This window comes from Ailuropoda melanoleuca, chromosome 3 (assembly GCF_002007445.2).
Source record: "Ailuropoda melanoleuca isolate Jingjing chromosome 3, ASM200744v2, whole genome shotgun sequence".
Lineage (NCBI taxonomy): Eukaryota > Metazoa > Chordata > Mammalia > Carnivora > Ursidae > Ailuropoda > Ailuropoda melanoleuca.
In genome coordinates this window covers 16874872-16900161 of record NC_048220.1, presented here as the reverse complement: position 1 = coordinate 16900161, position 25290 = coordinate 16874872, and the positions used below count along the sequence as shown (strand labels likewise).

General features: G+C 47.4%; 1 protein-coding gene and 1 long non-coding RNA gene across 3 annotated transcripts in view; one reads left to right on the top strand and one right to left on the bottom strand.

The window, feature by feature from the left end:
• Positions 1–25290, top strand: part of MARCHF3 (membrane associated ring-CH-type finger 3) — a 136363-nt gene that overhangs the window by 83757 nt on the left and 27316 nt on the right. Inside the window, exons 2-3 of the mRNA XM_002918078.4 lie at positions 14865–15108; positions 17969–18173. Of these exons, the coding sequence (XP_002918124.1) occupies positions 14921–15108; positions 17969–18173 (393 nt within the window). The 5' untranslated portion in view covers positions 14865–14920. The remainder of the gene's footprint in view (positions 1–14864; positions 15109–17968; positions 18174–25290) is intronic.
• On the bottom strand, positions 1906–22617 carry LOC117801459. Of its 2 annotated transcripts, XR_004624005.1 has the most exons (4): positions 22455–22617; positions 20191–20291; positions 10624–10747; positions 1906–1999 (listed from the first exon to the last, which is right to left on the bottom strand). It is a non-coding gene; the product is annotated as an uncharacterized LOC117801459 (long non-coding RNA). The 2 variants fall into 2 exon arrangements; XR_004624004.1 differs by lacking the exon at positions 1906–1999 and having other exon boundaries at positions 10475–10747.

Below are 25290 nucleotides of genomic sequence, written 5' to 3'. Positions count from 1 at the left end.
CAAAAACCACTTAAGGGCTGTAAAAAGATACTGAAGAGAATGTTACATTTAAGCAGAAAATTCTGTTATTGAATTTACCATAGTGATCATCGTTTGTAAATCTACGAAATCAGTCCAATTTATGAACAGACGAAGCTAGAGAAATCAGCATGCCTCGTTTGCATGCGTACACACTGTCATCATGGATTAGCTTTGGTTGCATTTTCTCCCCTAGCTAACAGGACGGTTATTTTATGTCACCTTGAAAGCAGGACTTAATAAAAAGCAAAACACAGTGTATTCAACCTCTTTCAAGTGTCCAGATCCTTACGGCCCAAAAAGTTGTACATCTCCCCTTCTGCGTATCCCTGTTTTATTAAAAGAACATGTGTTTCTCCCTCATGTACCTAGTAAGCATCTAAGTGGGCCCTGTGCTGAGCGCTGTGTAAACAAGATAAAGTGAGTGCCTGGTTTTAGGAGTGTCGGCATCAACAGATAGAATTGAAACAACAGACTCGGTTAGATTTTCCCCTTTGTTCTCAGGAAAGCACAAAGACACGTCCTCCCCAGAAAAGAACATGACCATTCATTCCTCTGCGTCCATACTAAATGCCTCAAAAGTAGCTACCTCATTCTGGTGCCAAAATGGTAGCTGGCTCTCAGGCAAACCCGGGGAGGAGAAAGGGAAGGTTCCAAGAGCAGTAGTTACCCACCTGGCACCCCAGACCCTCATATTTGCCCTCCAGCAAAACCAAAGGGAGACTGTTTTGTGTTGTGTATTGTATTGATGCTGTGTGCTTTTTTAAAGGTTGCATTTATTTATTTATGAAAGAGAGAGAGAGCATGAGTTGGGGGGGTGGAGCAGAGGGAGAAGCAGACTCCCCACTGAGCAGAGAGCCCAATGCGGGGCTCCATCCCAGGACCCTGAGATTATGACCTGAACTGAAGGCAGACACTTAACTGACTGAGCCACCCAGGTGCCCCTTGATGCTGTGTTTTAAGATAATACTCTCTGCACACCTCACCTTCTACTAATACCTAATTTCTCTAGATTCCTAGTATGCGTGTGTGTGTGTGTGTGTGTGTGTGTGTGTGTTCCGTCTCAGCCCAGTGTTCCCCTGGTAAGTTCTGGTCCCCCGCCCCAGCTCAGGATCACACCATCTAGTGGCAGGATTCATCGGCCCCATTCCGTCCCTCTCCAGAGATAGAGATAATATTCTGATGATAACGACAGAGACAGTTGCGTGGGTAGCCACGGGGCCAGGCACTTTCCATACCCTGTCGGCTGACTGCACAGCGACTGTGTAAGGAAGTCACTGTCCCTTTTTCGCAGATGGGAAAACTGACATGCAGGGAAGTTAAGTAACTTACCCAAGACTGAACCCTGGTACCTGGTGGCAAAAGCCAGTGTTCAAAACCATGTGCCTGATTCCTCAGCTCATGGGGTTTTTTCCTGCTCCCCCACTGCCTGTCAGGGCACTTTGTGGCCGTCCATATTAGTGTAAGTACTGTAATAAACGTCTGTTGGCTTGAAGAGAAACACTGAATGCGATCGTGTGCCCTGGAGATATCTGAAGTGGCTGTGGACCAGGCCCAGGAACTGCAGCTAGCCGTGTTGGCTGTGAGCCAGGCTCTGCGCTAGGCCCCTCCTATACATGATTTCATTTAATTCTCAAATATGAAATGGGCACCATTTTATCCCCAGCTGGAGGAGACATAGCTGGTAGATGGAAGAGCCAGAATTCAAGCCAGTGGTGTCCCAGGCCACATGTCACATGCGGAATCACTGCAGCCGAGAGAGCTTCCCCGACTTTGTTTTTCAGAAAGAAAACGAACCCTTTTTACTGGTGAGGCTAGTGATCTCCGGCTTCTGTGCCGGTCAAGTTGCCTATTGCCCCTGGATGTGATGGCACATGCTTTCTTCCTGTCGTGCTCACATGAGAAGCTCACGGTAGGGATTACACATCTGTAGTGCCCAGGCTCCATGGCTAAGTCCGCAAGGGTAAGAGTCTATTGTGACCTGTTGGCATAAAGATGGTATTTTATTATAATCATTAATTGAAAAAATTGATGTTCTACTGGATTGGATGAAATTAAGATGGTATTATACGGGGCCCCTGTGTGTGTGTGTGTGTGTGTATGTGTGTGTGCACATGTGAGAGAGCGAGTGAGAGCTGGAAGATACACATTAGCCAAGAAGTCAGGACCTGAAAATACTACTGGAAGTCCACATATCTGAGTAACAATATTACTTTCTGACAGAGAACTATTTACTAGAAAGATTCTCAGTAGGAACCGAATTGCTTTTATTAGTTTATTTATGGTGTGCACTTCCCTTTTCACCTCTATTTCAAAAGAGGGTATTTGTGCTTTTTCAGACTGTGTGAAAGTCCTCCATGTACAGAGTCCTGGAAGATGTTTTCTGCCAGTTCCTTGGTTCAGCGGCTCTCAGTGAGTTCCAGTGAAGACAGGGGGGAAAAGAAAAGCTTCCATCCTGTTCATCTTCCTTGGCCTGCATCTCCTCACCCATCCCCCTCCGGCTTAGAGCAGGGTCCCTGCATGGGGCGGCGTCTACAGGCACACTTAGGAAAGTCCTCTGATATTGGTTCCCCGTCATTCCTCTTCTCACTGCTTTACTATTCTACCCTCAATTTCAAACTAAATGGAAATGCAGATGGGCACATGAGCATCTCGGTTTCCCAAAATACACATTTTTTCATGAGAGCTTCCCTCTTGAAGTGTGTGGACAGAGCCAGCATATTATCTCCCCATTATCACTCTGTTTTAATGTCTAACTGACAGAAGCCTGTCAGTAAAACAAGGCAATAATGGGCAGAAAATGTCTCTGCTCTTAGCAAAAAAAAGAAAGACCCCGGATTCCTGTCAGGCTCAGAGACACTCACCAGCCATCGTTAAAGAAGACTTATAAATGCCTCTTTGGGGAATACTCATGAATGGCCTAAATGTTTTCACCCTTATTAGTGAGAAGAAGAAGAGGGAGCTTTCTCATACATGCGCAGATATCTGCCCCCTGCAGAAGCTTGCTCAGCGTGTTCATGGGTCATTACCGCAACCCTGGGGTCGGGTGTGGCCGTGCCAGATGGCACCTGCAGGCTTCACTGGGTGAGAATGCCTTCCTGATGAGTCACAGCCAAGGTCCAACTGATACAGCCTCAGTGACCTCAGGCAGTCAGTCTGATGCGCCATGCTTCCGCCAGTCTCCCTCCACGCGCTCAGGCCCCTTCAGACATATCTAGTCAATAACATGACGGTGGAAGTCTACAGGGGCAAGTGACACCCAGTGATCTGTGCCGCAATGAGCGGAAGAGGGGATATTTTAGATTTGTTCTCCTCTTCCTAAGAAACTAGTCAATGCAGAAGCCCTCTGTGTAGGAGGGGTGTTCGGCCTCAGGAAAGACTCTATCAACCATAAAGACAAAGTCAGACACCAAAGCAGGGGAGGGAAACAGTGCCTGGCCTTCTTACCGAGAGTGCTAGATGGCAGGGACTGTGCCCTTGACTTACTTTGTGTCCACTTAAATCACAAGTCCAGTCCTCCATACCAGCAGGGTGAGTTATGGGGTGACAGTCTGATTTCTCTTTTAATTTCAGTAAAAACAGGTGGACCCTTAAGAAAAATCTAAACAATAACAAAACAACTCAGTTACTATAGCTTGTAACTAAGGCACCAATTCCTTACTCTGAAAATTGGCAATCAAAGGAAAAATTAAGCAGTGATCATGCCTTTTCTGTGCACGTTGGATTTCAGCATAACCAGATTGCTCTGGTTGATGAGGGAAAGTTCTTCATTACAGGAGAATTCCTGCTACTAAAGTTGGAAGGGAAATTCAACTTGGAACAGCTTGATTTTGTAGCCCCCCCCAAGTGAAATAATTCCTTCAAGCAACTGCCATCAGTGGATGCAATCATTAGACCGTTAGAATACTGATGGAGAGGGTCACACTGAAGGAATCATCTGCCATCACTTGAACCCACTAAAAGGGGGACAGCTACCCATCACATTCAGTGACCCCCAGTGTGATGCAGTGAGAAGTACACAGTGTCACCTATGAACTACTGTTGTCTAAGAGATGAGCTTAATTGACACCATCTATAAGCTCACAGAAAACACAGGGGATAGAGGAACAAATTAAATGATACCACAAGAAAGCAAATTCAGAATGTGGCTTTCTTCAGCAAGACCAGAGGCATGGGGAAGAAAAGGAGGTGGCAAGTAGGAGGTACTTAAAGAGACATCTAAATATAATATCTTGTTTGGATCATTTAAATCAACCAACCATAACAGATTTTGGGGGGGAAATCTGAATACAGTTTGGGTATTAGATGACACTAGAGGATCATTAAGTCTGTTAGACAGTGGTTTTGTGGTTATATAAGAAAATGTCCATATTTTTAGAAATTCATACTGAAGTATGTAAGGGGTAAAATAACAATTTCTGGGATTTACTTAAAAATCTTAATAGGAGGGGCTCCTTGGTGGCTCAGTCGGTTAAGAGTCCAACTCTTGATTTCGGCTCAGGTCATGATCTCAGGGTCCTGGGATGAAGCCCACTCGGGCTCCATGATCAACGGGGAGTCTGCTTAAGGATTTCTCTCTCTCTCCCTCTGCCTCTCCCCACCCACCCCCTGCTCACACACTTGTGCACTCTCTCTCTCTCAAATAAATAAATAAATCTTTTAAAAAATCTTAATAGGAAGGGGGCACCTGGGTGGCTCAGTCAGTTAAGCATCTGCATTCGGCTCAGGTCATGATCTCAGGGTCCTGGGATCAAGCCCCGCATCGGGCTCCATGCTCAGCGGGGAGTCTGCTTCTCCCTCTGCCTCTGCCCCCTCCCCCGGCTCATGCTTTTTCTCTCTCTCGCTTGATAAATAAAAATCTTTAAAAAATACATTAATAGGAAAGAAGGAAGAAATGGAGGGAGAGAAGGAGGAAAGACACAAGCGTGAAAAAATCTTAATTGTCAGACTGGCACACTGGAGTATACGTCCGTTTACTTAATATTGTTTGGAACTTTTTATGGTAAAAATAATAAGGAAAAGAATGACAGATCTCTCTCAGAGGTGGTAGCAGGGATCCAATGGGGCTGTGACTAGAAAAAGGTCATTATCTGATGATCAAAAATGTTAGTTTTTTTTTTATTTTTTAAAGATACTCTTTCCTAAAAGAAAACCTCATTTTGTTAGATTTTGGGGGATAATCACTAGAAACCAATTCCATTGCCTTACGTCAAGCAACTGGAGGAGATCTGGGTAAGAAAGAGTCTCTGGTGTGAAAGTGAATGCTGATCTTAGCTGGAATCACTTGCTTTCTTCAGCATCCGCAGTGGCGGGTCTCCAGGGACTTATCTGGCTACATGTGTTTTTCACATTTATTAGTGAAATTGGAGATTCAAGAATAAAACACAGTCCTCAAGAACATTTTGTTAATTTGTGACACACTAGAGCTTTTTTAGCCCATAAAGCAAATGAATGAGCTCCATGGGGGTATAACTGTTATTTTCACCCTGGAAGGCAGTAAAGACCCACTGTATTTATTAAGCACTTAAAGAATGAAAATGAATAGTGCTATGAAAATAGAAAAATATACTCACACTATTGCTATTAATAGTGTAATTTTTTTTTTTGGTCTGTTCTGAAGGAAAACCCATCAGATGAAAATTTAAAAGTAAAGGTCGGCCTCTGCATAATATGTGACTGTTTTATCTTAGATAAGAATTTAATTCCGTGTCCGTATGGAGTTGATTTGTTTCTGTCAAACAGGCTGGATCAGGTTAAGGAAACTCATTCTTTCTGGCAGGGCTGGAGATACAAAGAAATGAGCAGACCAGGTATTTGATTCAGGACCTTCTTGCTGAGCTGCTGCAGGGCCCGTGGGGACGTTCTGGTGGAAGACGTTCTCCATGTAAGCTGACGTGCCGGGCTCTTTCTAACAGGCGCTAAAGATGCTAGCCTGCTTGGGAGGCTCGGGGACAGAGCACGCTGGTGCTCACACTGAAAAAGTCCGGTTCAAGGTGATGCTCTGGGGCGCCTGGGTGGCTCAGTCAGTGAAGCATCTGCCTTCAGCTCAAGTCATGATCCCAGGGTCCTGGGATCCAGTCCCGAATCAGGCTCTCTGCTCAGCAGGAAGCCTGCTTCTCCCTCTGCCTACCGCTCCCCCTGCTTGTGCTCTCTTTCTCTCTCTGACAAGTGAATAAAATATTTTTTTAAAAAAATTAAATTAAGGTGATGCTCCAACGGGTGGGGACTATGGGAGACGTGGGGACTGACATCAAGATGTGCGGTGAGCTGGGCCACGCAGCCAAAGGAGCAAGAGCAAAAAGGGTGCTTAGATGGGAAAAGCCAACTCCTCCAAGGTTCCTCTTAAGGAGTTCAGTGAATGCTTTGCACTGAGGACGGTAAGAAGTAAGGAAGGAAGAGGCCTCATTCCCCACCAGTTTCATGACGCACAAGAACCCAGGATATACACTGGGAAGAGATTATGTGATAAAGTGATCTTAGGTAACTCAGCCCTGGGGTATGTGTTGCTTTTTTCTTGCTCTTATTTGGATCTTGACTTAAAAGACTGGACCCATTTATTTTAGGGAAGCACTAGAAGAAAACCTATGGTTTATCTCTGCATGTATGAGGATGCATGTGAGTGCATGCGTGTAGTGGAAAGGCAGGGAACAGAGTTTTTGAGGGCCGAGAAGAGTAATTCCAGGGGCTGTTTTTGTGCTCTGTCACTGTATTTACACAAGACTGTCCAAGCATATGTCAGCATTTCTGCCTCCATGAGACGTTTGCTAGGGCAGATGGGTGGGTAGCGAGGAGGACTACAGAGGGGATGGGCCAGGCGAGGAGATCCAGAGGTAGAATCTGGAAGGAGCCTCTTGTCCCCACCTTGGCTGTTGTAAGATGACCCAGCTCCCCTACAGTCTTAAGCACTACCTGTTACCAAGTGCCATCCACATGCCAGGCACACACCTACCCCAGGTCCTCAGCGTCAGGGAGGAAAATGAGGCTCGGCACCAAGGAGCTGTCTTTCATTGCTAAGTGTTACATGGCAGCTAAAAGCCCCTCTCCCCACACCGCCCCCGCTAAAGGCTCCCCAGAGTGCTCCTGACCCCAAAGCCAAACATGTACAAAAGCAACACAAAGACATTCAGAGACCCTGAACCTCACTAGACCACATGTAAAAGCACCATGGGATTTGGGGGGCTTCTAATAATACAAGGCATATGATAGGGAGTCCATCTGTAATGCCAAAGACAGGGCTGAAAAGCGAAATCCAAGGAGCTTTCATCCTTACTCTGCACTTGACCTAATTCCTTGTCAAACTGAGTGACTTCGGTTATCCTCGTGCCAAAACCAAGGGCAATGCGGCCGAGTCTCTTGGGACCTCGAGGTTCCTGGAGGTGCTTCAGGGAGGCCTGGGCCCCCAGCACCTGGCAGAATGCAGACCCTGGACACCGTCCGGGGAAAGGGTAAGACTGCAGCCTTGCTGTGGTCTTGGTGACATGAGGAAAGCCCCAAGGAACCCCGGCTTAAAATCAGCCAAGCGCTGGCTATATTCTAGGATGTGGGAGGCTACGGTTAGGAATTTAGCAAACCTGTATGCCTGGTACTGGGCTATATGCACAGAAGAGGGTGAGTGAGGTACAACTGGGAATGAACCCCCACATCAACTTCCTTAATGGTGGGTGTTCACTTGGATGCTGGCACAAAATAGGTCTGAGTGTAGCAACAGATTGGGAGATCCCGATTCTTAGACTGTATTCTGCCCTCATTATAGCTGAAATGTTCATCCCTTGTATTATCAGAGATCCTGGTCAGCAATGCTGTACCCTCCATACTTGTCCTTGTGCTAGACAGGGAGCTGTTTGGTACTGGGCACGCTGAACGTCACTTGAAGAATGCACTTTAATTTTTCATCTCCAAGTGATGTCCGTGAACGTCTTATTCTGTTTTGCCTGCTCCCCTCTGTTGTTTTTAAACTTGTCATTTCCACTTTTCTGATGTGTCCCGATTGCTCCCCAGTCCCCAGAACTCTTCAGTGAGCTCTGCTCCACCCCCGACGCCCCCGCTCAGCAGGGCTGTCTGTGCGGGAGCCCGTTGTTATTTATAAGTGTAATTCAGCTGTCGCTGTGTCTTTGAATGCACAGGGTAGTTGTGGGATTTTTTAATTGCCATTTTCATCTATATAATTAAAATTAAATGAAAAAATGGATAGCCTCCAAAAGAATTAATTTTATGAGTAGTTCTTGAGGGGAAAAAATATGTATAAACACGATAATTGTTACTTGATTTGCCTTCAGCAGAACTAGAGGATTTTACCTGCCTGAAGAGAAAATTAGTAATTTTAAATGAAAAAAAAAAAAGGAAAAAAAAAGATTAGTCTGATACTTCTGGTGCTTCTTGTGGCTGAGAATCAAAAATAATAACGCGGATGGGAAATGATAAATAACTCTGGCTCTCACTTTCAAAAAGTACACTGTGTGATTGGAACTCTGCAGATCCAACGTGCTTTATGCTAGTCTGGATTTTCCCCCCTTGGTTCATCACTGGTGTTTACACATTCCTCAAGAAAATGTCTTTACCCCCAAATCAAAACCTCCTTCATGCTCAGAAACAAGCATTCCGCCTGCTTCCTCGGCTCTGCAAGTGTGACAGTTCACACATAAGCGGAGAATAATGAGAAAACAAAAAGGCAAGTTGTATTTTTGGGTTTTGTTTTTTTTTTTTTAATCCATTGGGCCCACCAGGGCTGTGGTCTGCAGCCTCATGAAGCGCCTGACGGACATGTTTATAAAGACCTGGATGGTCACTTTATTTGGAATGACAAACTCTCCGCTCCACATAATGAGGTCAGTGAAGCATCCAGAAAAGAAACGTGTAATTTGGTAGGGTGGGTCTGTAAGCACAGCCCTGCTGAGACTATTTAAGTTTAATGAAGCAGCTCCTTTCCCGCTACACACTCCCAGTGAATAGCCTCCTTGGCGTGTTTTTGAAAACTTAAATGTTGCTGGTAATCATGTCCCAGCAATCTCCTTGGAGAGCCTTTGTGCCCTGTTCTCAGAAGAAATATGCCGCTTTTACATGTTAATGGTTTTGAAATTAGTCATTTGCTCCATTTTCATTGGAAAAGGAAGGTCAGTGTGTGATTTCCCACCTGCCTCATTTTCTGTGCATATTCAGGAAACTCCAGGTCAGTTCATCAGGCATGCAGGGCACTGTCTGCTTATAACATGCCTCAAAAGCCAGGGGAATGTTCTATCAAAGAGCATTCCTATTCTCAGAGACCGTTCTTAAAATTCAGAGGCTAAAAGTCTCCCTCAGAGGGGAAAGTTCCTGGACAGGCCATTATTGCTTTTTTTTCCCCCTCGTTTCAATCACTGACGTGGACTGCCCATTCATGGGTCTCACTGAGGAGGCCTTGCTCCCTGTGTATGCAGCCCCTCTAAGAAGGCTAAGGGACATTTTAGAGATGCTTCCTGAAGCAGATTTGCTCATGTAAAACTGAGGTCAGGCTTCTGAATCCTGGACCAGTGTTAATGATGTGCAACTCTGTGGGAGGGGAAAGACATCTAGCCATTCCCCCAAATTTAGGGCAGTGTCCCCTGAGTAAGCAAGGGCATGATGGCTGGTGGAAAGGTGCCGTGTCCTTGTGGCTCTGCAGCCCCTAAGAGGGTCTGTGGAACATTTCTCGGGAAATGTAAAACTAGACTTGAAATGGCCGGACTCTGTGCCATCAGAAACTTTAAAGGAATATCCAGTAATTTCTTTAAAAAAAAAAATTTCTTGGAGTGGATGAAAGAATGAATAAATTTGCTTCTTGGATTTGCTTTGTTGACCAACTTTGATTGTGGGGGTGACAGAGGACCCTTCTAGAGCTACTGAGACCTGAGGAGCCTACTTCTTAAAAATCTCTGGAATTATGAGGGTCGAATTTGGACGTCCATACTTGCCATACACTGCCCCCCCCCAGGCTTGGGGCCTGCTCAGTGCCGCTAACACACATACTCTTATACTCTGATTTTTATCTTTAATCCCTATGGTCATTTGTACCCCGCCCAACAGAGATACAAGCTTAACAGATTCCTCCCCGAAACAGCCTTGTTGCCCTAATTCTAAGAGATTAAAGTTGGTCAGGGGCGCCTGGGTGGTACAGTGGTTAAGTGTCTGCCTTCGGCTCAGGGCGTGATCCTGGCGTTATGGGATCGAGCCCCACATCAGGCTCCTCCGCTATGAGCCTGCTTCTTCCTCTCCCACTCCCCCTGCTTGTGTTCCCTCTCTCGCTGGCTGTCTCTATCTCTGTCAAATAAATAAATAAAATCTATAAAAAAAAATAAAGTTGACTCGTCACTGAAAGTACAGTTCTGATGGAAACAGGCCTGAAAAGGCACTTGGGCGTGGCTTGCATCTTATTTTCCAGTATATTTATCATGTGCTAGATAAGCTGAGATCACAGTGGCAGCTGTAACATATAGACCCAGGGATCTCCAGCCTAACAGCAGGTTCTCACCATGTCCCTTCACTAAACATTTTCACAGACAAGTGAAACCCTGTGTTTAGGGATTTGAACAGACAGGGCTGGGGAGCACAAGGAGAAGGAGATGTACAGGGAAGAAGGTGCCTGCATGCTACCTGCCAATGGGACGGAGTGGTTCAAGGTCAGAGCTCAAGCATGATCCAGAAGGACACTGTGGCAGCAGTTCACCAGCCATGGGCGAAGACGGTTTTCGAAGACAGAAGCGAGGTGCAGCTCAGCCTACAGAAAGAGCGGGAAGGAAGGTTAATGGGACAGTAATTCTCTGCCTGTGGCTCCGTCCAGTTCCCAAAGCATGTTCACATGTATTATTTGAGGCCTCACCAACAACCCAACAGACCAAGTGGCTCGGGAAGTATTAATACCTTCATTCCTAATATGCGAGAAATCTCAGCCAGGGCTGAGTGACTGACCCCGGTGAGTGCTGAGCCAAGGTGCTGGCTTGGGGGGTCTGCCTCTGAGAACTGAGCTTTCTCCCCTAACTCTGCGAACCTCAGGGAGGTTTCAGGGGCTACTGGGGCCAGGGGAGGTGAACAGAGCCTCCCTCCCTCCCCTCCCCCACATCCTCCAGACACATCCTCATGGTGCCAGCCATGTTCCCATGGAAATCACTGACCCAAGGCAGACTGTTCAGAAACACGGCAACGATTAGCTGCAGGCTGGTTGAGTCCTTGCTTTGGTAAAACCTGTACTCTGTCCTTTAAAGGGGTCACAGTGTAACAGACAGGCCTTTTGTATCTTAACAATGGTCTCATCAGGCTTTCTTTCATTGAGCCACTCCCTCCTCTTTTGCTGTCTCCCTCTCCTCCAACTAGCGCCACCCTTTTCACTGTGTGCAGCTGGATTTGGCCAGTGCCAAATCATGTTTCATTCGCAGCCTGAGAAAGCAATTAGACGAGGAGTCAAGCCTGGCCAACAAAGGACCTGTCCTACCTGTGCAATCTGAGGTGCAAATTTACAGAGACACACCACCCCTCACCGGCATGGTGTTTTTGTCCTGAGAAATCCCTGAGAGCCGAATTCTTGGGTGAACTAGGAAGATACTCTCCCACAAGAGCAGCAGTGCTGATAAGAAAGCAGTGGAATGGTGCTTGAAATTTTGCAGGAAGATCAGTGGAAGCCCAGTTAGGCTGCAAACCGACAGCTCAGCTCTTTCTAGCATCCACAGCAACAGCCTGCTGTTTTCCCAGGTGGCTCTGAAGGAGACAGGGAAATGCAGCGGGCCATTTGTCGCTGCCCCAGGTGCAACACATGCATGCCAATTGGCGCATGCGGCCTGCAGAGGCCCACTGCTGCCCCAGGCCCAGTCCAGGTCTCCAGGCTTCCTTCTGACTGAGAACAGGGAGAGTGCACTCCCATCTCTCCTCCTCCACCCACTCTTGTGGGGTTGGAAACAACTCAGCCCTTCCACCACAGCCTCAAGGGCCGATGCTCTAGTTACCCTTCCCACCCCATTTACAATTCAAGACATGGTCTCTTAGAAGCATGGGAACCCATCACGGGCGTGCCAGTCTTGGTATCTCAGGGTGCATGGTGGTCAGTGAATACGCCGGTATGTTCTTCAGTGAGTGTCAGACTGGAGTGTCCCATCAGGCAGGTCCCAAGTGGGGTTCAGGGCTCTGAAGAGATGGCCCAAGAGGAGGAGGCAAGGTAGAGAAGCCTTCTGTTGCTTCGAGCTCAACTCTGTGCCCGGCACCCACTGTGAAGGGAATAAACTGATCAGGTGGCCAGTGCTATCCCTTTTGCCTTTGAGGAGAGAAATGAAATGAAGTATATCACCCAGAAGTGAAATTACAGATAGAAAATAAGTTTAACGGGGACTCTACTTCTAGAATTGTCTTAAGGGCATTTTATTGCAGATTTAGGTCATGTACTTAGAACTGCTTCCTTTGATGACAACTTAATCTGGGTTATAAGCGAATGAACTTGAGGACATCGTGTGCCTGAGTGATGGCCCTTCACTAGGGCAGTCTAACTCCTGACAGCCCTGGTCTCCTTTTCTCCCTCTATGCATCCCTCCTCCGCCTCCTTCCCGTTCCATCGAGCACAGGGAGGGGGCATTTGGTCCTGTGAGTTGAAGTTATGCAAAACCCGAAAATAGACTCTCAGAGTGCATCCAGACATAATGATTCCATGCGGCAAGAAGGTCACTGTGTCTGCTTTTCCTGCCAACACACCCCTGGCTCTTAATCTATGGCTGCCTTGTGAAGCAAGAGAGCAGTGCCAGGAAGTTACACTTGGTGACTGGGAGGCATTATGAGAATTTAAAATCATGTCAATGGGGTTTTATAAGAGCAGACCAGGGGAGGGGGATCAGACACAGTTTTAGAAGCTGGACTTTGAACGTCCTTTTGTTCTGTGGCCTGAGAGCTACCACAACTCAGTTATTAAAAAAAAAAAATTGGCATTTGTGACAAATCAAATCCACCCTGTCAACTATGCCAAAAATTAGAAAGCCATCCATCCCGAAAGTTTACTCTGGTTATCCGAGTGGTGGGATTATGAGTGAGTTGTGTTGTTTTCCTTGTACTTTCCTGTACTTTCTCTAACATACATTTCTGACTTTGGCAATGTAAAAAAAAAGAAAGAAAGGCAACAAATCTTATTTGAAAAGCAAAACTAAACTAGCTAATTATCCAATAGCATCCTTGAATGCTTCCTGCCTGGTGGTTGAGAAGCCCACCACAGTCGTGACAATGACACCGCAGAGGCAACTGTGCCTCTGTCCCCACATCAGGCCTCAGACCAGGGCTGGTATCCATAACCCCCGCCCCACGGCCAGGTTCCAAAGGTGTCCCGGCAGAGAGCAGACCACAAACGCGGAGAGGCTTTGTGGCAGCCAAGGACAGGAACGGGAACATGCTAGAGTGAGGCCAGCCAGACACCACAGCAGCAAGGAGGGGATTCCCTTCCCGTCCAACTGTCTCCGAAGGTCAGGCCTCCCGGACATGTGCGTGCTGGGAGGGAGGGCGTCGGTTCAAGTTCATCTGCAAACACTGTGTTCTCATCCTAAGAATGTCCAGTTGATGCACATTGTTCTGGAAGTCGGGAAGATCCTGTTTTCCAGACCCACAGAGATCAAGTACTATATAATACTTGGGAGAAAGAGCTAGAAGACAATCCTTTGAGGAATTCCAAAAATCCTCCTGGGGTTTGGGGTGGATTTACTTCAATTTGGGGCCTTTAGCATCCAGTCTGCTTACTGATGTGAATTCGGTCCATCAACCAGTCCTGCGTCTCTCTACAGAGCCCAGGCCGAGTTGGGCTCCGTGGAGCTTGAGGTAAGCAGGCTGGGCAGAAACAGCTGTATGTCTAAAAGTGAGATGCAGCTCCTTCGAGTTTCTGTTAAGACCTCTATCTTTCTTGCATCACAAGCAGACTTATTACTGGAAGCAGTGGGTCCACACACCAGTAGGTCTGAATGCTTTGAATCTGAGGTCCAGTTCAAGCCCACACAGAATTCCTTGCAGGCTATGTGACAGGCTGTGTGTCAGGGAATGGATTGCTTTTAACAGGCAGTTGAGGTCTCGTCCATCCTCATTTCTTGCATTCTCCTGTGTGATCCTCTATGATAACACAGTATTACACCAGCAAAGACTCGATTCTAGTGTTTTGATTGTGATGTCCATTAAGAAAAAATGTAACAGGCTCATCCAACTGATCACTTTCCATGAATAACTATTGAAGACAAGGCTAAAATAGGTTGTTTTTAAAGGAAGCTAATTGTCAAGATACATTAAGTAGATAATTGTATTATGGGACACTGATACGGCAACAGTCAGAAAGGTGGGCGTTCATTGATTCATTCTGGCCAATATTGTCCTAGAAGCTCCCACTTGGCCAGCGTCTTTTTTTCCCCCCTTTCCCTTGGTTTTTAATCTTAGCTTCTCAGAATGAAGCTGAATGGAGACTAAATTGCTTACAAGAAAAAAAAGTTGCGAACGGTTTTAATAATGATTCTAGTAACTTTGAGAGAGTGTCAACAAAGACTTATGCTTCTCTGGCAACAGGGCAGGAGAACTGCATATCTCCTCTTCAGATCTGGCTCCAGAGCCATCGCCCCTCCCCCCCCCCCCCCCCGCCAAGAGCAGGGCTTCTAAATATTTATGTACACCAACACGCTCGTTGTCTCGCTCATAAGCACGTCCACTGTCTCTCACGGGCTCTGTGTGTGCGTGCACGCGTGCGTGCGTGCCTTACATGGTAACAAGATAACGCGCCACGTCTAGGCTCCCCGTTATTTGTATTAAATAATGACATAATGATGTGGGTGGCCTGTAATTCCCCCATTTTCTGTTAACCACCCTGCCCAAGTAAACTGTTTTCTGATCTCTCCTAGATGGAAATCCTGTATGAATGTGGAAGCCATTAGCAGAGTAATTGCCGTCTGTTACCATGACAACCAGCCGCTGCAGTCACCTGCCCGAAGTGCTGCCAGACTGCACCAGCTCGGCTGCGCCCGTGGTGAAGACCGTGGAGGATTGTGGCAGCCTAGTGAATGGGCAGCCGCAGTATGTCATGCAAGTTTCGGCCAAGGACGGGCAGCTGCTGTCAACAGTGGTGCGGACTCTTGCCACCCAGAGGTAGTACCTCTATTAAAATAATTGAATCTGTAATTGATCCAGAGGACTCTGTCAGATGGAAACTGCCAGAGGGAACGTAATTAGCGCTCAGGTCTTTGTGTCAGGTGAGAGGAGGTGCCACCCAAGTTCTCGCGGCACCGTTTCTATAGCGATGGGGCAGAAAGCTAAAATTCACCTTGTTGAGTTTTCCACTTCAAGTCACACTTGCAGAGAGAGCCAGGCAGGGAAAGATCCCACGAGACACAGGGTCGCTTTCTTTACATTTGTTATGTGGACATCGCTATGGTAATTACACCCTTGTCGCCAGGCGCTCACAGAAGTAGCCCTTTGTTAGGATGGAAGGAAGGAGGCACTTGATTTCAGGTGACAGAGCCAAAGTGATTGGACTTGTGGGCACAACTTCTGAAGGGACAGTCTTGGTGCTTGTGCCAATCAGCACCGCCTGGTGGGAGCACCCCCCGGGCCTTCTTCCCAGGTGATCTCTTCTCTGGCACGTCCCCCCATGGGGGTCTCTTCTGTGGCCCCCTCCTTGTGCCCCACGGGCTCCCCACTCCTGATCTTTCCCAACACACCCTGCCCTTCGAGGTACTTTTGTTCAAACCGCCACAGCTCGTCTCCCCTGAATGAGGAACCAAAGCAAGGCCAAAGGTTCTAAACAGCCCAGAGATGGCTCACCCAGGCTGGCACTTTGTCCCTGGAGGTCTCTCTTATACTGTTGCTACCCAACGGCAGATTGAGACACACAGGCGCCCTGGCCAATACATGCTCCTTGGCTTCTCCAGTTTTCTGTCAGTATAGGTAGGGACAACTCTGATCGATGAAAGCACAATGCCTATCAACACTGGACCTGTCCTCTGATACCAGCACCGCTTCTGACCCGGAAGTTCTAGGCCAGTCACACTAGCGGCTCACCTTGGTCTGAGGGAGTCAGCCAAACCCTACAGCAGAGAGAGAGGCGCCCAAGCACCTGCAGCAGGACTGTGGGCAGCACCAGAGCATTTTCTGTCATCCCAGCCTGGATACGGTGGCCGCCAGACACAGACTCACACCCTCAAGCATCTTGTACATGCTGCCCATGCATCTTCTACTGCCCATCTGTGCGGTGCTCGCCAGGGGATAGAGTAGAAAAACGTCCGTATATATTTTCCCACCTCTTGAAAACCTTGTAACAATTGGTTAGGACTCAGAATATGACAAGGCAATGAGCATCATTGCTCTTCTGTGAACTGAGACAGGTCACTGCATGTGTACCCGTCAGCCTTCAGACACCCTGTTTAGTCAGGAAGAACAGGCTACCGAGCTAAGATGAGGTAGACCTGTGAGCGAGGGTGGGTGGGTGGGGGGGTGTGTATGTCAGGTGTTCTCACATGTTCTCCTATCACGTGGTCACGTAAACCAGGTGATTTTTGACTTTCATATCCATTTGGCTCAGTAGGAACGAAGGAGCCAGGAACAGTCAGAGAAAAAAATCAACTCCTTCAGCTTCCTTCTCCCAGCTTTGAGCAAGAGTGGGTCCCACTTCTGGCCAAGTAGGAAGTCTTCTCTTCTTTTAATCCCTGTTCAGCCTTCACTCATTCCCAGGATCATCCCAGAAAGGCCCTTGGGCAACAGCAGTGCTTCCATGGCTGTTTCCATTTGGCACATAGATGGTGTCAAAGAGAGCAATGGGTCCAGGTCGGGCGGGGGCAGGTAGAGAGGCGGGTCCTCAGGCGGGCACATACAGTGATCACATAGTATAAACCAAATGCCCAATAAAGGACAATATGAGAAGTGATATAAGATGATGTCGATCAGAAAGAAACAGCCCTCTCACAAGACACAGTATGCACGGGGAGCGGAGACCATCTTCGTTTGAGCCCTTCATTGGCCACTAACTTCCCTGATGAGCACTACACCATTTGATTTTCCCTGAGTTTTCCTACAAGTGAAAATAGTCCCACATTTACTACATGCTGGTCCTTATTCTAAGCTTCGGATTTGGACGACCTTTTCTCATCCTCACATCATCTTTGAGGAAGGCACCACTCCTTGCACCTACTTTAGAGAGGAGGGAATTAAAGTGCAGAGAGATGACATTACTTGCACCACGTTAGCCAACTGATAGGCAGCAGAGCTGGGGTTCAAGCCCAGGTGGCAGAACTCCAGAGCCTGCCCATGAACCACTACGCCGTGTGCCTTCATGGAACGTGCAGGGCTGGTTTTTCTTTTTCCAGATTAGTGGCAGAGCTCCAGACTGAGGTTGTCTCTGTAGGACAGACTTGTCATTTGCATTCGGCTTAGTATCCTTAGCAGCCCAGAGAGCATCCTCGGGAAGCTCAAAGGATCCCCTGCCCCTCAGCTCGGTGCTCTGGCTCAGACAGCATTTCTGTGTTATGGCTTGAGAGCTGGCCGCCAGTTAACTTGCCTCCCCTCACTCTCCCATCCTAATGAAAGCAGAAATGAAAAGAACGTCTGAGTATTCGAAAGTGTCCTGGTTTGGTTCAAAAGACACGATTTGCCTAGAAACTGCAGTTGATGTCATTTCAAAACAATTTGTTTTTAATGGTGAGGAATAGTTCTGACTTTTTGATTGGTAGTTTGCCTGAACAGCATCCGCGTCCAAGACAAAAATAAGATGCTACTCACTTCCACCCACTTTCGGCCCTGGGCCACCCCTTCCTTCTTTATATTGGCAAAAGGGGGTACCCAAGGACCCCAGCCCCCACTGCCATGTACAGAGTGTACATCTAGGGTCTTAAAGCAGGTGTCTGTTTGAGCAGCTGCCGCTGGGGAAGGTCTGAAGGACACGGAGCCAGAGGACCATCCTTTTGGTGACGGTTTCCAGCCTGCTGACTGGTAGATGCCCCTCCTTCTCTTGCAGCCCCTTCAATGACCGGCCGATGTGCAGGATCTGCCATGAGGGCAGCAGCCAAGAGGACTTGCTTTCCCCCTGCGAATGCACGGGGACCTTGGGGACAATTCATCGGAGCTGCCTGGAGCACTGGCTGTCGTCCTCAAACACCAGCTACTGTGAACTCTGCCACTTCAGGTTTGCAGTCGAGCGCAAACCCAGGCCGTTAGTGGAGGTCAGTAATTGGGGCATGTCCTGAAAACTTAGCTCTAATGAGCAAATAATGTCTGCTTTTATGCCCGGATCACAAACCCGTTGCAGCTCAGTGAAGCACAGCCGTAGCAGTGTGAGTGTGTTGTGTGCGTGTGTGCGTGTGAGACACACAGACAGAAACAGCTCACACGCTCACTCCGGAGCCAGCAGTAGAAAGGTGATCTCCGTGAGGAGACAGGAGAGGGCAAGTCAGTGCAAGGAGAGCGGGGAAGTTGACAGAGCTGCTCTCCCTTTTCCCATCCCTGCGAAGCGGAACAAAAAGACCCAACACTTTCTCTTTGCATACCATCTGCCCAATTTGAAGCAACAGGTAAGTGGGCATTTGGGTTGATAGCTGGAGAGGTCACTGTGAAAAAATGGAGGTGCACAGTGTAATGGATGCCGACTCAGACTTCCGGGCTTTGAGGAAGTTCCATGACCTTAGGTAAGTAATTTTACCTCTTGAAATTACTATGAAGCTTAAATGAGGTAAGATTTCTAAAGCACTTAGAATACCAAGTACATATCCAAGTGTTTGAATTTAAAAAAAAAAAAAATCTCTCTTAGGAAATTCTACACAAGCTTTTTTCAGCTAATAACCTAGAATTGGAATCTCTTTTCTTTAAAAGGCAGGCATTTCAACCCAGCCATTAAAATGGCAGGACACTCTCATATTTTAGGAGCCACACATTTCTACTTTAAACCAAGGGTCTAGTCCTATATTAACTAGAAACAGTGGAAAACATCGTTAGACTATTATGCCCTCTTTCCTACCCTCAATTTCGACTAGTCAATTAAAAATTGGATGTGAGCAACAATAAGTATTCTAATATATTATGAGCCAGAGCTAATTGAAAGAGACCCGAGATCAAAATTACGGGCCTCTAATCCAGACCCGCTGATAACCCTCCCCTTCTTTCAGCAGCTGACCCAGCAAAACTTTGGCATTAAACTAAAGCTAGAAATCAAGACGCCCTTCTTGGAGACTATTTAAAACAGGGCGTTTGCGCCTCGGCACTTAAGGCTCTGGAGAGCTCTACATACACCGGCTCTCCAGTTCGACCTTGAAAATTTAATCAGGACCTGTAAACTTGGGCCTGTTTTAGCTACGACTTACTTGCCAAATGGCATAAAATTTATTTGACTTGCCTCAACACACCCTCTGCTTTAAGACTCCAGATCGAGTGACCACTTAACTTAGTGGTCTTCGTGCTTGAATTCCACTATCAGAAATTCCTATTTGCAGAGTGCCCATCAGGGATCTGGCCCCATGCCACATTCCCTGGGATTTACATTTCAGAACTTCTCTGCAGAGGTGGAGGTGCGGGGGGGAGGTAAGTATAATTAAACAATAAACAAGGGAGGTGAAGGTTTCTCAAGCCCAAAGGCAAAAGTTAAAAAGAAGCCTATTTCTCCTTTCCAGAAATTTCTGGAACCTCCCCCAAGTTATATTGCACCTTCTCCCGGGAAGCTAGCTTCCCAGAGTAAAAACAAAACAAAATAAAACACAAAAACACAACACTGTTTCAAAAGGCCTACAATCCAGTGGTCTTTACTGTAAACCTCCCCAGTAAAGAAGACTCTTATTTTCGCTTGGTAAAAACCCCAGTGTGTGTGTGTGTGTGTGTGTGTGTGTGTGTGTGTGTGTGTGTGCACTCACATGCACACATGTTGGTTTTGCCCAGTTAACTAGCTGGTGTCGAATCACCCAGTGAACCCCTTGCATCTCGGAGAGAAAAACATGCACCCACACACAGAGGTTCTTCAAAGCTGCCTAACTAAGCTTGGCCATAGACTCTGGGATCTTAGGCAGCCGTCATTACATGAGGAATCGAGGCAAATGACCTTGAGAATGTGTGAGGTGCTCTGTAAGATTTAGGGCCTTGCCTACAAAAACTTCACCCAAACGGTCACCGGTGGTGAAATTTTCATTGCACAAATGGAATGTGACATTTTTCAGAGTTAATGATGATTGAACAAGTTGAAAGTGAAAGGCAAACCTTCTCAAGCCGGGGGAGGCTGGCCGTTTGATCATCCCATGGCGAAATGAACTTGCTGTTTGACCACAAGCAATAAAAAGAAGTTGTCTTTGGTTTCTCAGCTGGAAGACAAATGAGAACCAGGTGCAGGCAGATTTCTCAACAAATGACATTACTAATTGACTCTTCCACTCTTACCAAAGGGCAGGTTTATCCACACTGAGCTTTGCTTCATATTTTTATCTCGAGATAACCATGCATCTTTTTTGGAAAATCAGCAAAACCCCCCTGTTTGGGTTAAGCATCGGGAGTATTGTTACTTTATTTCTCATTTGCACTCTTTCAATTGCTCTAATCATTACTGTATCCACCAGTTGGATCTGCCTTCTCATTAAAGCAAGAAAATTCTATAACATCGAATTTCAAAATCAATGTGATAATAACAGCTTCTTGTTTGCTAGAGGAAGTGGTTGAAAAAGTCATTTATAAATGTTATTTGTCAGCACCCAGGTGTTAACGTTGGAATCACCGTCACACCTCAAACTCCCACTGTTCAGGAAACTCCCCCAGTCCTTAATTCAACAATAGCCCTCCTCCTCCTGATCTCCACCGCTGTTCAGAAAACACTGCCCCTTCCCTTCTTTTCCTGAATTGTCTGAAGCCAGCAGCTGTTCATTTTTCACAGATCAGAAACCCAGGGTTTCTGCCTACAAGTTTCGACTTACAATGGCCAGATCGGTGGGCTGGTTTGTATTAGCGTCTCCAACCTGGCCATCACGTCCTCACTTAACCAGTGCTCATCTGTGAGACATACATCTCAGTTTCTCAGGGCTGCAGTAAGGGGGAGCGTGAGCTAGGGGCTCTCCATGATATCCTTAGTCTCTATAAATACTTTCAAAAAATACATTCCACACTTAAGAATGAGGACATTCTTCGCTATGTGATCTATACCTCGATAAGATGATTGTGTGTGTGCCTATCTACTAACCTCCCTCCCTCCATGGGCAGACTAAATCATGTAGTGTCCTCTGGTAAATTCGTGGCCAATTTTATATCCTAATTTTTTTTTTTATTTTTTTTTCCGCTGCTAAGTCAGCCAGTGTAACAAGAGCTAGTTTCAACCCAAGAGAGCTACATTGTGGCTTATTCAGATGTGGGTGAATTTCCTCTAGTACAGCTTATGTAAATCTCTTCAGGTCTGTGTCATCAGGCAAAGCTTGAAAGGGAAGCATCCACACTGTACGTAGCAAAAAGGAAGAGCAGATCCAACATGCATACATCTCACACCTCCACGGACAGCACTTCTCTCCTCTGAAGGAGACGTCTTTTTCACTGATGATGGAAAATTTACCCGGTGGCAATTTGTCAGATAAATTATCCCCAAGAATAATGACCTGGTAGAACGCAGTAAATAGACATCCACTAACCATAAAAGGATTGGCTGAATGACCAGCCTGGGTGGTTTTATGGGCTCCTTCCTGCTCATTTTCAGTTTTTCTCATCTCTCCGTAAATTGAACTCTGATACCATTCTTTTACAACAAAGGGAAGAATACAGAAAGCCAATAAAAGTACCATGATGTGTTCCCCAAAACGTGTGCCTTGCCTCCCGCCTACTGTGGTGATCACGTATCTGATGGAGCAGTTTGCCAAGGAAACCCATCTTATTATGTGCAAGCAGCGTGCTGGCAACATGAGTTTCCACTGATAGGAGTATCTGGCACTGGGCTTTCCTAGGACATGTATCAGCAACACCCATCCTCGCCCGGAGACTTACAAAGTAATACATCAGCTCAGCACCATCCTGATGAAAACGAAAGAGCCAGGAAATGGTGCAAATCTGAGGGGAAGAAAGGCTTCCTAGGCTCTGCTCTTCCTCTGATCAGGGAGACGTGGTGATTTTTCATAGAGGGAGTGATTAGGTTTCCATATTCCTAGTTCCTTTACACAGACCCAGCTGACTGATAAGAATGGGAGGAACAATTTAAAAGCTGTTCCCTGCGACTCAGAGGTTGAGCGAAACTGAAACTGAGAATGTTTTCACACATATCAGTTACTCAGAATAATGGGATGTAAAGCTAGAGAGGGGAGGCTTAAGGGTTTATTTTTCCCTGAACTTTTTATTTATGATAGATACATATTTTTAAGTCACTAGAGGAAAATGTTTCTAAAGTGTGCCCTGGATTCAGAGTAATCTCGAGCCCCGCAGCAGGAAGCGGAGCTGAACGGCCCTGGAGAAACCACTTTGTACCTCGGCATTTGCTATTTAATAGATTTAAGACTTACCTCAAACCCTCTTAATAAGTATGTATCAGGCTTAAGGTGGCGACATTGCTTGGCTCTTCTTATAGTGGGTTGGGTTTGGGTTTGATTTTTAATATATCCGTTTAAGTAAAAACATGAGCTTTGGGTTTCGGAGCAGGCAAATTCCCATCAGCGAGCCCTTGTAGCATCGGAGTAATTAGGGAATGATACCGCAGGGCACTTAAAGGGATTCGAGGAGCTTCCCAGGCATGCGCACCGCCCACGCCACTCCTCGAAGGCGGGCGGGCGAGCTCCCCTCCTCACGCCAGCTCACGAGGGAGCCTAGCAAGGAAGGGGGCGGGACCGGGATCACACACGTGACAGGCACTGCAGAAGCGCCAGCTCTTTAAGTCCACGCACCAACAGAGAGCCTCCCCTCCCCCAACCGCAAACCGTATGTCGTACTTTGGGCCTGTGGTTATGAGTCTCAGAAAGGGGCACCATGGCCTTACGGTTCAAGCCAGACCCGGCCGAACAAGGTCTTCCAGGAGACACACCAGCGACACAGCTTTGCGCCACACAGCACACAAGGAGATTCTGACCCAGCCTGGCTCCCACTCCCTGGCCGGTGCTCAATCAGGTTTGGCGGAAGGGCAGGGCCTGCAGCCCCGTGGGCACGCCAAGCGGTGAGGAGAACACACGCCAGGCCTCTGCAGGAAGCCGCTGGCCCAAGTTAGAAAAGTGTGGCTGGGAGTACGGCGGATGGGGCCGAATGGGAAAGCCTCCGGCCCAGCTAGCCTCTGCCAAGCTTTTAGGAATCCCGGCACTACACAAACCCGGCACCATGGTCCTGGAGAGAAAAACTCGTATTAAACATTCGGGAGATGAAGACACAGGTTTACCGTGGCTCCGTGAGGCCGACTCCCTCGGCGAGAAAGAAGAAAGGCTCATGCACTGCTCTCCGCTGCTCCCGCCTACCCCGGGTCCTGTTCCGAAGGGACACCATGGACGATGAGGTCACACCGTGGCGTCTGTGGAGCGGGATGGGAGGGCTTTGGCGGAAACCGCCAGGAGCTCCCACTTCTCACTCACTTCCGGGCTGACCGCCTCCACCTGAGCTCAGGGTGGTCAGCACGTGTTCCTCCTGCTCTGCCCCCAGGCTTCCTGGTCCCTCCTAACCCGAGGCAGCTGTCTGACCCGCTCCAGGGGAGGCTGAGGCCTCACAAGGCAGAGGAAGGACTTGCAGCGTGGAAGATGAAGAAAGGGGAGCGTGCTGAGGAACCTCGTGTGTATGTTGGAGATACGAGAAAGGAGGCCCTCCCACTGAGTGAAATCCTGCCCGTGAGTTAGCCAAGCAGGACTTAACATCCGAACGCTGGCCACTGGCCTGTAACTGTAGGTATGCGGCGCTGGGCTGGCCGCCCACCGCCTGCAGTGAGAACTTGGGCAAGTCATTTCTCCTCTGTATGCATTAGCTCCTCACCAGCCACCGAAGGCAGAGCTCACAAACTGGCTAGCTCACTGATGCACACAGGTGTGCTTTTTGCTTCAACGCTTTTTTTGAAAATTTAATTTTATGTTTTTTAAAGATTTTGTCCATATATTTGAGAGCGAGAAAGAGCATGAGGGAGCAGGCTGCCCACTCAGCAGGGAGTCAGCAGGGAGCCCCTCGGACCACGGGGCTCAGTCCCAGGACCTTGGAACCATGACCTGAGCCAGAGGCAGACTCTTAACCGACTGAGCCACCCAGGTGTCCCAACACTTTTTTTTTTTAAAAGGAATTGGAATGCCTGTAGGAAGGATAAGCTCTCCCAGTTCATCCAGTCCTTGCCTCTTGTTTATACCCACCCAGCACCCTTCACCCTGTTGCATTATCTGCTGGCCATTTACATTTGGGATTGCAAAATTGGGTGATTTCTTCCACCCGTCAAGAGTTTCCTGATAGTACAAGCACCTTTTTTCCTACCAGCATCTTTCTTTCAGGTTAGTATAGACTGAACCTACACATCTCCCTCCTACTGTTCCCACATCACAAGTGAGCTGGAACGGCTGGTTCAGAATCACAAGGCAAATGAACCACACAGGGACGGTGCACCAGCATGGACGTGGCTAGAACAACATCAATTCCATACCTGGCACTTACAGCCCCACTTAGTGTTGGCCAGACACTTCCTAAACCTCGGGTAAGGTCTCTGGACAGGCTGCAGGGGCACCATCCTTGCTGCCCGCAGGCGAGATGACATCCCTGCTGACCTCAGGCTTGAGAGCCTCCACCCTGTAGTTGTTCGGTCTTGAATTTTCGTCTTGGTTCTGGTGGCTAATTTGGCAGTTGCTTCGTTACTTAAAGCTTAGTTACAAAGAAGCTGTTTTAAGGTGTCTATTAAATTCACAGCTTGCTTCATTAAAAATCACTTCATTAAAAAAGCAAGCCAACCGAAGTGCTCACATGGCCGTGCCAGACGGGAGGGAGCTAACTGCTCAGTGCCTGTGTTTTCAGCCCATCCACTGCGGGTACAGGATTAATTTGGAGGGAAAATCCAGTTCCATGCATACAAAGAATTACATGACCAGACTCTATTATTTTAAATTGTACTGATCCTCGCAGTGAACTTGGGTTGAAATACAAATTAGAATCCATGTTCTGAAGAGGACCTTCGGCGGTCCCGCAGCTGCTCCCTTCCACTGGCTCATGGAGGACACAAAGATGCAAAACGCCAAGAGTCTCAGTAATGTGGTGGGATACAAAATCATTGCTCAGAAATCAGTTGCATTTCTATATACGAATAATGAGACTGAAGAAAGAGAAATTAGGGAATCCATCCCATTTACAATAGCACCAAAAACCATACGTTACCTTGGAATTAACCTTAACCAGAGA